General features: G+C 46.6%; 5 protein-coding genes across 5 annotated transcripts; 4 read left to right on the top strand and 1 right to left on the bottom strand.

Annotated features, from left to right (window-relative positions):
- Positions 1 to 1,354: 1,354 nt before the first annotated feature.
- Positions 1,355 to 1,693, top strand: N7466_009659 (uncharacterized protein; the record flags this gene model as incomplete). The annotated part of the gene is made up of 1 exon (XM_057169048.1): positions 1,355 to 1,693. The coding sequence occupies one exon, from the start codon at positions 1,355 to 1,357 to the stop codon at positions 1,691 to 1,693; it is 339 nt and encodes a 112-aa protein (XP_057017754.1).
- A 1,048-nt stretch (positions 1,694 to 2,741) lies between these two features.
- Positions 2,742 to 3,501, top strand: N7466_009658 (uncharacterized protein; the record flags this gene model as incomplete). Its single annotated transcript, XM_057169047.1, has 2 exons — positions 2,742 to 3,068; positions 3,181 to 3,501. 2 exons carry the CDS (start codon positions 2,742 to 2,744, stop codon positions 3,499 to 3,501), a joined length of 648 nt encoding a protein of 215 aa, XP_057017753.1.
- A 977-nt stretch (positions 3,502 to 4,478) lies between these two features.
- On the top strand, positions 4,479 to 4,937 carry N7466_009657 (uncharacterized protein; the record flags this gene model as incomplete). The annotated part of the gene is made up of 2 exons (XM_057169046.1): positions 4,479 to 4,674; positions 4,861 to 4,937. The coding sequence occupies 2 exons, from the start codon at positions 4,479 to 4,481 to the stop codon at positions 4,935 to 4,937; spliced, it is 273 nt and encodes a 90-aa protein (XP_057017752.1).
- A 555-nt stretch (positions 4,938 to 5,492) lies between these two features.
- On the bottom strand, positions 5,493 to 6,516 carry N7466_009656 (uncharacterized protein; the record flags this gene model as incomplete). The annotated part of the gene is made up of 3 exons (XM_057169045.1): positions 5,493 to 6,198; positions 6,259 to 6,356; positions 6,412 to 6,516. The coding sequence occupies 3 exons, from the start codon at positions 6,514 to 6,516 to the stop codon at positions 5,493 to 5,495; spliced, it is 909 nt and encodes a 302-aa protein (XP_057017751.1).
- Positions 6,517 to 7,652: 1,136 nt separating this feature from the next.
- Positions 7,653 to 11,987, top strand: N7466_009655 (CDR ABC transporter; the record flags this gene model as incomplete). The annotated part of the gene is made up of 2 exons (XM_057169044.1): positions 7,653 to 9,374; positions 9,465 to 11,987. The coding sequence occupies 2 exons, from the start codon at positions 7,653 to 7,655 to the stop codon at positions 11,985 to 11,987; spliced, it is 4,245 nt and encodes a 1,414-aa protein (XP_057017750.1).
- Positions 11,988 to 12,455: the final 468 nt, after the last annotated feature.

Raw genomic sequence — 12,455 nt, 5'->3', positions numbered from 1 at the left:
TCTTTTGCCCCCAGTCTGCAGCCCAAAATCCCCAGAAAAGCAAAAAGAGAAAGCCGGAAAGAAAGAAAAGGAAGAAAAAAAAAACGAGCGCTTGTTTACAGAGTGGGAGCCTCAAATTCGACGCTTACGCCCTCTAGGGTTCCATCCAGCCTGAACAACGCCTTAGGCTTCTACTCACCATCCTGAATCACGAGGTGATTATATTGCAATCAACAACAACCTTGGAATTTCACCATTTCCATCCCTGCATGTGAGGACAACTTTCTGTTGTTGGAAACCCTTGGAAAGGACGGCCTTTGCGTTGACGCCACTTCCAAAATTGAAGGTTGATGTACCCTCCCGAGGTTGGTTCCAGTGTTTGTTCATCAGCGTTCCAGCTCCCCGTTCGCTTCATCTGCTCCTACCTACTGCTATAAATATTCATTCAAAGCAAAGTTAATAGTGGGAAGCTCCAATCAACGCTCCGTCGCCATCATTCAGCGCTCATTTTTGACTGTCTCCCCCCAAGCGATCTGACCCTTGAACCACACTTTGGGCAAAGGATAAGCTTGATTTTATGGTCGGAATAAGATCAATTATTCCGCAGAACAAACTCCACAACCCCCCCCCCAATATTCATGGCCGCTCATGTACATCACCTGCATTGTAGCAAGACATTTGCCAGGAGTTTGGTGGTCAGGATGACATTTTGACCAAGAGCTCTAGTACTTCAGAGTAGGGCGCGGGAGACTATTTTATAGTTATGGGGTATCTATCTCCTCTCAATCAACCTCACCTCCTATGAGCTCCATGGCAAGCAGGACTTGGCAAATTTTACCCTCGAATTATCAGTAGGCACTGAGCATCCGTATTCAAAGATTCCGACTGGTATAACTCAAAGTCTCAAACCATTCCAAAGATCATATCTACCATATTCCAAGAAGCACGGCCACCTTTCAAACTTCATCATTTCAATTCTCCAATAAAGAAAAGAAAAGCAAAAAAAGAAACATACAACAGTCAGGATTCGCATGTGGTCACCCACCATACTACTAACTGACCGGCGTGTGGCTTAAGTACGGCTGAGCGGACGGGAAGCCCTGTTCTCCACACCCTATGGTCGTATGTACTATAATACGTAAGTAAAGGGCCTATATGATAAATTATAATCACCGCCAAATTGAATGGGTACTATGTATAGCACTGATTTGCGAAAAGGAATTCAAATGCAAAGCCTTGGAACAATTCGCTCAAAATATTTCTTCATAGTATACGATAATATGGCATTATTGCTACCGCCCTGTCCTTGCAAGTCCAGGACATAAAAGCTCATCTTCCGCACATAATCTCTTGAACTTCATTCAGGTTGTTCATCATGCCCGAGGCAAAAAGAGTCATTCTGCGACTTGCAGAGACTGATATGAATTACCTTGATCCTTATGAGCCAGTTCGGTTATATCTCGAGAAAACCAACCAATCGCTCCAAGACCTGGACGACAATCATCATTTCATTCATATACAACCTCCAAACCCTGAGATTCCCCAAGTCAAGCCGAAAATACATGTCGTGATTGATTTTGAGAAAGAAAAGTTTGCAGGCTCAACTCTGAAAGGACATCCCGATTTCCCTCACGAGTTTTATCGCCTTCATCGCGACGGGGATGAATTGTATGTGGATACCTCTGGTCCATATTACCTTGCTAATGTCGATTAGAGTTATCGCCTACTATCCAGAAACGACCTGGCTGGAAAACTTCATGAAGAAACTGCGTGAGATCATGGATGATGCTTATCCATGGGGTAGTGCAAAACGAACGGCGTAATCTTTCTTGCGGTCGGCTTACTTCCTCTGTTGAAATACTCCAGATTTAGCTTCCTATATCTTCTAAATACTCAAGATGGCTTGCACAGTGTTTTAACCAATCCCCTTAAGTGCTGATCACATACGAGATGGGCGCAGAGGTAACAGAACTGAACGAAGTTGTGCTTGACAGATCGATGGGCTTGTTTGTTTTTTTTGTATACTTGCTCATATGGTGTACTATTGAAAGACTTTCGTCCACACTGTACTAGGATGTGCTTTACTCTTTCATCAAGTGCAAATCCAACTTCTCTCCGTATCTAGTTATACAATCGCCCTAACAGGGTCCACCTTGTCATTCTGAAGTGACAGGGATAGCAAGGTCTCATTGAGAATTAGCCGCATTTAACATACACATGTGTGGCTTAAGCTTAAGTACGGCTTAGTAGACGGGAAGTCCTGTTTTTCATACGCACCCTATGTATCGTTTGTGCGGGGGTAAATTTGACAGGAAATATATTATGATTCAATAAAGGTGGGAGCCGAAAATATCGAAATACTTTCCCTCATGCCCCCTTAACCTCGTCTTTCTTGCATGGCCTATTAGGGACTAGCGTCGTGACAGGCGCGGGGCTGCGGGCTGCGAGCGGCGCGACGGTGTGAGGTGTGAGGTGAGGCCCGTGAGGGGGTCGAATCATCAACTTGGATGAGATATCTGGACGAATGCATATTCCTCTGCCCACTTCAGCTCCTCCAGACCCTCTCTCTTCGTCAATAATCTGAGTTACTGGCATTTCAAGTAGGAAAAAGCTTTCCTAATCTATTACGCCTATGAATTGAACCTTCCCTCGATATTTTGCTGACTTCTAAATGTTCCTTTTTAGTGGGTTTAAGATTTCCTACAGAGTCGACATCCAGAACCTATTGAAAGGTTGCTTACTTCTTTGAACCTTGAACGACCATGTCTCGAGTCGGGGACGCCAGGAGCAGCTCGATCAAGCTGAGGGATAGCGACTACACAGTGGGATGGATTTGCGCGTTGCCCAAAGAGCAGACTGCGGCGACTGCCATGCTCGATGACATTCACCCCGATCTACCCAAGCCACCTAATGACTCCAACACATACACGTTTGGATCAATTGGAAAACATAACATTGTCATAACCTGTCTGCCAAAGGGGAAGCTCGGAAACAATCCAGCTGCCGCGGCCGCGCCCCAAATGGTACGCACATTTCCATCTATAAAAGTCGGCCTAATGGTCGGCATTGGTGGCGGTATTCCCCCAAAGGTTGGTTATAGAATCTAAGGAAGAGAGGAACAAGCAACAGATGTTGTATTGTGTAGCGAAGAAGAAGAGGAAGGAAGAAGTAAGACGCAGCCTGCAAACTGGAACTAAATAGGGAAGCACTGACAAACATAGTCATGTGATTCCAAGAGTTCGGCTCGGGGATGTTGTCATCAGCGCACCGGTTGCCGAGTTCCCGGGAGTAGTTCAATGGGATATGGGGAAGGCGGAAGCGGGCGGAAAGTTTAGACGAACAGGCGTGCTGGATAAGCCGCCTACGTCGTTACTAACGGCATTGACGAAGCTTGAAACTAATCATGAGATACATGGGTCGCAGATCCGTGAATATGTTGAAAATTTGGGGAGAAAACACCCAAATTTGGCCTTGAGATACACCTTCTCTGATTCCCTCCAGGACTCGCGATACACTCAATAAATGTCTTGGTGGAAATGTTTTGTGTATCGAGATGGAGGCTGCGGGTCTTATGGATAACTTCCCCTGCATTGCCTCTCTTGATCCTGCGAGTCTGACTCTGATTGGTCAGTCTGACTCTGATTGGTCATTCTGAGGTTTGGAGTGGCTGCGGTGGCGTTGGTTCCGTCGATTGCGGCCTGCCTTGGAGGTCACACACCTTCCATCATAGTGATACCAAAATTTGTTGACAATTTCCCATGGAAGGGGTATTTTTTCTTTGATTCATTCACCCTCATTTTTGGTTGGCGACTTTTTGACTTGCCACATAATCGTTGTTACTACCCGATCGGCCACACGTGCCAGTACACTGAAGTCTAATAAGAGATAAACGCGTATCAAAGAAAGAGAAACACTTATCCGCCGTCACTGATGTAAAGAAAAAGTGATGGCCACGGATGTTCATTACCAGATCGACAATAAGCTATCATCCAAATCTGCCATTTGACCAATCGGAATTGTGCGTTAAAAACCGACACACGGTTCCTCCCGTCCAGTTCGCAAATAGGTTAAAATGCGATACGAGAGCATGAAAGCTTATTATCGGTATACGCCCGTGGACAGAGCATGGAAGGAATATCTGCAATTGAGATATGCTCTGGCGAGTCCTCGAGTGCTAACACACCTGTGAGCTACTATAATTCTCATTCATGAACTACATAGCTCTGACTGGTTTATTTTCAAGTTTGAAAAGCCGGGGTAGGAGTGGAATTGGGGCCTGATCTAGCTTCTCAGAACCTAACATTTTTTTTTCGATTCCATTCCCGTTTGCGTCGAACAGAGTGTTCGGTTCCAATGTTTAGAACCGAGTGACCTATATGCTTCAACTTTAATTCGTTTCTTAAATAACTTATATTGCGCATCCATCTACATGGCCCTCGCAAGCCCGTCCCAAAACTATGAAATCTTAACCTTCAAAAGATTTACAATTGCCTTCCAATATGCAGTACAAAGCTCTGGTGTCTATTCTCACCCTTACAAGCAGTATGACCACTGTGGTATCTGCAGGTGTATTGCAGAAAAGATCCCCGCCCGGGTGTGCACCTTATGGCAGACAGTTCTGCTGTGCTATAGAAGAAGTCCCGGACAAAGAAATTCTGCCTGGCCTGTATCTTTTCGTCTACGGTGTGGGGTGTCGTAAGTTGGACAAGATCTTACGCTACTAGAATGGTCGTTCCAAACTGACTCCAAATTCACAGAGGAAATACCCGACGCCGACACCTGCAATTCGGCCTCGTCTCAGCCTCACGGCATATGCTGCACAGCTTCTGATACTCAAGTACGCTAAGTCCCATTTCGCATTTCTTCTCTGATATCTAACAGTCGTGGAACGGAATAGACCGGACCTTATGGTACTGTTTTCTGTTACACTAACCACGCCTGATCAAATTACAGCGTGACGGATTCAGCAGGATGTTCAAGTATTTAAAAAACGGTAATATCTCGGTCTATATGGCCTAGAGCTCTATAGTATGATTGATAAAAGTAATTGAACGTTGGAAGTCAACTGAAACTTGCTTTTGGTTATGAAGAAAACCCGAGAATTATTTATTATTTGATGCTACTATAGCTTCACGCAATTAATATCATTTTGCATTAATCAATGATGGCTGCCTTGGCTTCCTTGATAATGGAAAAACTGAAACATCCTTACCCACAGACATTCTCCATTCTCTACTCTACCGCTAGCTGGATTAACTTAAAATATGAATAGATCTGCAGTGCTCGAGGATCAATCGCCACCCTCCAGCTGTAACTGGAGAGAGCTCTGGAGGATTCGGACCTCGCAATATCTTCCCTAGTCGTTTCCCAGGTTAAACGGATCTTCATGTATAACTAAACCTACCTAGCTCTTCGAAAGCGAGCCCTCCGTGGTATACAATTTGCCACTCAGGTTTATCCATGGATGTTGTAAACGAGTCCAAGATGATAACAGTAGAGTTGTTTGAATTGGGCTAAGCTGGGCCCTCCTTTCCGTAGATCGATGTCATCTCCGTTGGATCGCACCCGGTGAAGTAACGAGGTTCTTCGTATTCGCTGGACGGGTTGAAGTCCATCAGAATGTCAGAATTGAAAGGGGAGGGTGGGAAAAGTTCGTTGAAGACGAAGTTTGAGTAGTCGGGGGTAGCCATCATGTCCATGTCATCCAAAAAAAGAAAATTATCGCAGTTGCTAGCTTTGCGTACCGCGGGACCATATTGAGAGGTGGGGGACTGAGGGGTGTGAATGCTCACGTCGTCCTTTATTGATGAAATAGTGGGCTGTGTTGTGGGTAGCAGAGGGGCTTGCTTGAAGGGGCGAGAGGAACCCCCTTTTTCGAGCGACGCGTCAAGGGGGATCTGCAGATTGACAACGTGAGACTGCACTCCCTCAAAGCTGTCATTGCATTTCTCACAATTTGTTTTATTTTCACGCCAGAGGCTCTGTTGTATTAATTCGGTATTCTGTTCAAAACGCTGACCAACACGGTGGTCAAGGGCGCCAAGGCGATTGAGAATGTTGTGAACGGACGGGCGATCGTTAAGTTCGGCGCTTAAACGATCCCCAGCCCATGCTTCATCTTCTGTGATGCGACGATACAGTTCCTGGAGACCATGAACAAGCCATTGTTGTTGTTCTTCGAGCTTTTCGGCGTACCTGGAGGAGCGGGGGGTGATTAGTCTAATATCTAGGCAGTAGGTGACATCAAAATTCTACTAGGTATTTGAAGTAACAGCTCACCCTTGTGGGTACGCCCTCTTGTGGTCTTTTTTTCGCTCCCCGAAGACACAAATAGTATTATCCGACCGGCAGCGTAAGCATGGTTTGGCACCATCACACTTATAATGTCAGCGTCAAAATGTAATGGCTTTTCTGGTGTTTCATGCGACATACCTTAGACTTCCTCAACCGGCAGCGATCGCAAGCTTTGCACACACGCTTGCGAAACTGTTCCACTTTTGAGTCATCGGAAGATGGCGATGATATGTGTGCTGCCATATCTTGTATATATCTGTAACTTTGTATGGCTCTGCGGGAGATAGGTAGAGGGCAGAGAGAAGTATAGAATTAGTCTGGTTGAAAGGGACAACAACCAAGGAATACCAGATGGCCGAGGTAACTTTGTTAGACTCAAGTCCTACTCCAGGGCCGTGGCGCAACCTAAAGCTGGTTTAGTGGCGGCCATTCATCAAGCAGAATACGACCTCGGTTGATGGACTTTGCTCAGAGAAAAGCAAGCGGCTCCAGGTTCCACGGGCCACGGGCCACGGGTGAAAAAAGAGTAGCCAATAATTCGCCGATAAGCCAATTTTGATGTTTCTATTTCTAATATTGTTCTTTCTTTGGACTTTTTATTGAACCCTTGTGCATAGAAAATGGCGCATAAGGTGGCGATCGATTCATAAACAAGTGCTATGCAGACTCCACTCGTTATCTGGTATCGGGTATTCGGCGACGCTCATAGATAGTGACCAATGTCCATTAAGTAGTACACTCCACACGGAGCCTCGGCCCTGGTCCCCGGACATGATGTGCGGAATTCCGGTGCATGGCACAAAGCTTCTATTGGTCTTCTAGACGAGTTCCAAAATTACTGGGAAACGAAGGAATTGGCGCATACTATAATCGGGAATCGGAAATTTCCCAAGCGGCGGGTAGATCCGGATCGCCAAAGTATCTGCCTGAACCTCAAAATATTCCTTTGATTTACAATCCAATACTTTATTATGCGTTTGATTTGCACCCTTTACGTCCCCGCATTCTAGTGAGTACACTAGCGCACGTCAAATCACAATGGCTCACAGGCCGTGTATCCGAGCGGCACAATTTTATGAACCTCCTATCTCCACATATGCAAATTTCACTAGTTATCGACTCCGCCAGGTCCTTCCAGCGGATGGCCTACAGGAAAATCACTCTTTTAACTATTGAAATGCATTGTATCTAGTATATAGGAGCCTGTCTGCATACACAGATTCATTTTTGCCTTCGATCGAGAACACTCTTTTCCCTTTTTCTTTTTTGTATATTCTCAACTCTCTCCACTCATTCCTCATTATATTCTTTTTATTTATTGATTCTTTCAACTATATCTTCCATTCGCTTACATTCGAACCGACCTGGTTCAGAAAACCATGGAGGATACACCGGTATCCGACTCAGCTGAGAAAGCAACCTATATTCGCGAAGCTGAAAGCCATGAAACCCTATCCGATGTTCGCCCTGGCGCCGAGTTCTCTCCCAAACAGCCCCTCAACTGGGGACTTGCCGGTGAAGTGATGTCCATGCAGGAACGAGATCTGGCCGCAGGTTACAGCAAGCGTGAACTTGGCATTACCTGGCAAAACCTGACTGTCGACGTCCTTTCAGCGGAAGCCTCCGTCAACGAGAACTTTTTCTCCCAATTCAATCTTTTCCAGCTGGCCCGTGATTTCCGACAAAAACCTTCAATTCGATCAATTCTACAGGACAGTCATGGCTGCGTGAAGCCGGGAGAAATGCTGCTGGTACTTGGACGACCTGGATCTGGTTGTACGACCTTGTTGAACGTCCTCTCAAATCGCAGGGCAGGCTACCGTTCTGTCACTGGTGATGTCAAATTCGGCACAATGACACCTGAAGAGGCCATCCCATACAAAGGTCAAATCGTGATGAATAGCGAGGAGGAGATCTTCTTCCCTACGCTCACCGTTGGACAGACAATGGACTTCGCCACTCGTTTGAAGACCCCCTTTCATCGCCCTGAAGGAGCTACTCCAGCAGACTGGGCAGGTGAATTCAAGAAGTTCCTTATGGAATCAATGAAGATCTCCCACACAGAAGACACCAAGGTCGGTAACGAATTTGTGCGCGGTGTTTCCGGCGGAGAGCGAAAACGCGTTTCGATCATCGAGTGTATGGCGACAAGGGGATCGACATTTTGCTGGGATAACAGTACTCGAGGTCTAGATGCATCCACTGCACTCGAGTGGGCAAAAGCGCTACGTGCGATGACGGATATTCTTGGTCTGACTACGATTGTGACGCTTTACCAAGCAGGCAATGGTATTTTTGATCTTTTCGACAAAGTGCTTGTGTTGGACGAGGGAAAACAAATCTACTATGGCCCAGCTTCCTCGGCAAGGTCCTTCATGGAAGAACAAGGATTTGGATTCACAGACGGTGCCAACGTGGCCGACTATTTGACCGGTGTCACGGTGCCGACCGAGAGAAAGATTCTCCCTGGTTACGAATCCACATTCCCCACAACCGCCGATGAGGTCCTCGGTATCTACCAGAAGTCCAATACCTATCAACAGTCCATTACTGAGTATGATTACCCATCCACACCGCTGGCTCAGGAACGTACGACCGCATTCCAAGAATCGGTGTCATTCGAGAAGAGTACTTCATTACCTAAGGGTAGTCCCTTGACCACTGCCTTCCATGATCAACTCAAGACATGCATTATCCGCCAATACCAAATCATCTGGGGAGAAAAGTCCACGTTTGTCATTCGACAGATTGTCTCCTTGGCTATGGCTCTCATTGTCGGATCCTGCTTCTACAACTCACCTGACACATCGGCCGGTATCTTCACCAAAGGAGGTGCGGTCTTCTTTTCCCAGGTTTATCAGGTGACTATGGCGATGGCTGAAGTCACCGGTTCGTTCAAAGGTCGACCAGTCTTGGTCAAACATAAGACTTTCGGCTACTATCATCCTGCAGCATACGCTATTGCAATTCTGACAGCAGAGCTGCCTGTCGTTCTGTTCCAATGTACCATCTTTTCGGTTATTCTATACTGGATGGTTGGCTTGAAAGCAACTGCTTCTGCATTCTTTACTTTCTGGATCATCCTTATTTCTATCACTTTGGTAAGTTTAACCGAGCCTTCCGGTGCCTCTATGAACCATCAAAGAGGTCCGATTTCATTTATCTAAGTTATGACTGATTAAGAATCATAGTGTGTGAACGCACTATTCCGATCGATTGGCGCTGCTTGCAGTAACTTGGAGGTGGCTTCTAAGGTGTCCGGCGTCATGATGAAGGGCTTGGTCATGTATACTGGGTACATGATTCCGAAGCCTGACATGAAGCACTGGTTTGTCGAATTGTACTATGCGAATCCATTGGCATATGCCTTCCAAGCGGGACTTACGAACGAATTCCACGACACCATCATTCCATGTGTTGGAGAGAGTCTTATTCCCCATGGCGCTGGCTATGAGGACTCCAAGTATCAGTCATGCGCCGGAGTTACAGGAGCCGAAAGAGGTGCCACTTATGTGACCGGAGACAACTATCTTGCGGCCCTTCACTGGAAGCACTCCCAACTCTGGCGCAACTTCGGAGTTGTATGGGCCTGGTGGGCCTTCTTTGCTGCCATTGCGGTTGTTTCAACGTGTATGTGGAAGGCTGGAGGAGCAGGCAGCAGCTCGCTTTTGATTCCACGAGAGAAAATGAAGCACTTCCAGCGCACCAAGGACGAGGAGACCATGTCTTCTGAGAAGACAAACCGCCAAGTTACTAATGCTATACCTGCCGATGATTCCCAGAATCAACCCAGTCTTATGCGAAACACCTCAGTCTTTACGTGGAAAAACCTGGTCTATACCGTGGACACCCCTTCAGGAGACCGTGTCCTTCTAGACAACATCTATGGGTGGGTGAAGCCCGGCATGCTTGGTGCTTTGATGGGATCGTCTGGTGCTGGTAAGACAACCTTGTTGGACGTTCTAGCGCAGAGAAAGACCGAAGGCAGAATTCAAGGAACTGTCCTGGTGGACGGCCGTGAACTCCCCATGTCCTTCCAGAGAATGGCGGGATATTGTGAGCAACTCGATGTTCATGAAGGTTACGCCACTGTCAGAGAAGCGCTTGAATTCTCTGCCCTTTTACGTCAACCTGAGCATGTTCCTAAGGAAGAGAAACTCGCCTATGTCGATACGATCATCGATTTATTGGAGCTCCATGATCTTGCAGACACATTGATTGGCACTATTGGCGAGGGACTTAGCGTCGAACAACGAAAGCGCGTCACAATCGGTGTTGAGCTCGTGTCTAAGCCTAGTATCCTCATCTTCCTGGATGAGCCTACGTCAGGTCTCGATGGCCAATCTGCTTATAACACTGTCAGATTCTTGCGCCGCTTAGCTGACGCTGGTCAAGCAATTTTGGTCACGATTCATCAGCCTTCAGCACAGCTTTTCGCTCAATTTGACACATTGCTACTTCTTGCGAAAGGCGGAAAAATGGTGTACTTTGGTGATATTGGTGAAAACGCATGCACTGTGAAGGATTACTTTGCGCAATACGGAGCACCCTGCCCTATATCCAGTAACCCTGCGGAGCATATGATTGATGTGGTTACTGGTGGTATTGAAGAGGTTAAGGACAAGGATTGGCATCAAGTTTGGCTCGACTCAGCCGAGAACTCAGCTGCCATGACTGAGCTTGATTCAATTGTTTCCAGCGCCGCCGCAAAGCCACCAGGGACTCTAGATGACGGCAATGAGTTCGCCACCTCGCTTTGGACTCAGATTAAGCTTGTTACTCATCGTATGAACGTCTCTCTGCTGAGAAATACGAACTATGTGAATAATAAGTTAGAGTTGCACATTGTCTCTGCTCTACTCAACGGCTTCTCATTCTGGCGCCTTGGAAACTCGGTCGGTGCGCTCCAACTGAAAATGTTTACCATCTTCAATTTCACCTTTGTTGCTCCTGGTGTGATCAATCAGCTCCAGCCTCTCTTTATTTCCCGCCGAGATATTTATGACGCGCGCGAGAAGAAGTCAAGAATGTATTCTTGGAAGGCCTTTGTTGTGGGTCTTATTGTGTCCGAGTTCCCCTATCTTTGCCTATGCGCTGTGTCATACTTTGTGTGCTGGTACTACCAGACTGATCTACCACGCGCATCCAAGAACGTCGGAGCCACCTTCTTCATCATGTTGATCTACGAGTTCATCTACACTGGAATTGGCCAATTCATCGCGGCATACGCACCGAACCCTACGTTCGCAGCTTTGGTGAATCCTCTCATTGTCAACAGCCTCGTGCTATTCTGTGGAGCATTCGTTCCCCAGACGGAGCTCAACGTCTTTTGGAAGTATTGGTTCTATTATCTGAACCCGTTCACGTATGTTGTGGGCGGCATGTTCGCCTTTGGTATTTGGGAGTCGAAGGTCACTTGCTTGAGCTCGGAGCTGGCTTACTTCGACCCGCCCAACGGCACCTGCCAAGACTACCTGGCGAAATACATTGCCGGTGCAGGATCCGCCATCAACTTGCTGAACCCGGAGGCAACGTCCGACTGCCAGGTCTGTGAATACTCGGCTGGAAGTGATTACCTGAAGAACTTGAACATCAACGGTTACTACTATGGTTGGAGAGATGCCGGAATCTGCTGTATCTTTGCTCTGAGCGGATACGCGTTGGTCTTTGCCTTGATGAAGCTCCGAACCAAGGCCTCCAAGAAGGCGGAGTAAGCACCAGATACATATCTGATTGCTATGCGGCGGTGGGTTTTTTGATGAACGGTCGGGCATGTTGAGCGGCGTTTTGTTTTTTGAACGTTATTTATTTTATAGACCACTGGGCCGATTTGGCAAGATAGATCAATTAGAACGGCCTAGGAGATTCCAAGGTTCTTGGCGAATATAGATCAATAGAGCATATCATACATATAGAATTCAAATGACGTTGTTTTTCAAGCGCTCCTACCTTGTTCGAAGATAAATAGTTGTCTCGAGGTCATTAAATCAGGGACAACAAATTTTCGTAAAACAATTCGTTCAATGTTTCAATGTTCAACTTGAGGATCGTCCGCGGGTGAGGTCAAAAGGAATATGTTCCAGAGTTGAGTCAGTTGGGGTTTAGAAAATATAATTAGGTATATTAGAATAACCTTCCAAGGAAGTGGACTCATATGTAGGTACAGAGTGCAATAATATACA

Source organism: Penicillium verhagenii (assembly GCF_028828195.1).
Source record: "Penicillium verhagenii strain IBT 33310 chromosome Unknown utg000009l_segment0_segment0, whole genome shotgun sequence".
NCBI classification, from domain to species: Eukaryota; Fungi; Ascomycota; class Eurotiomycetes; order Eurotiales; family Aspergillaceae; genus Penicillium; species Penicillium verhagenii.
Note: the sequence above shows the minus strand (reverse complement) of the source record. Positions and strands in the feature narration are given on the sequence as shown.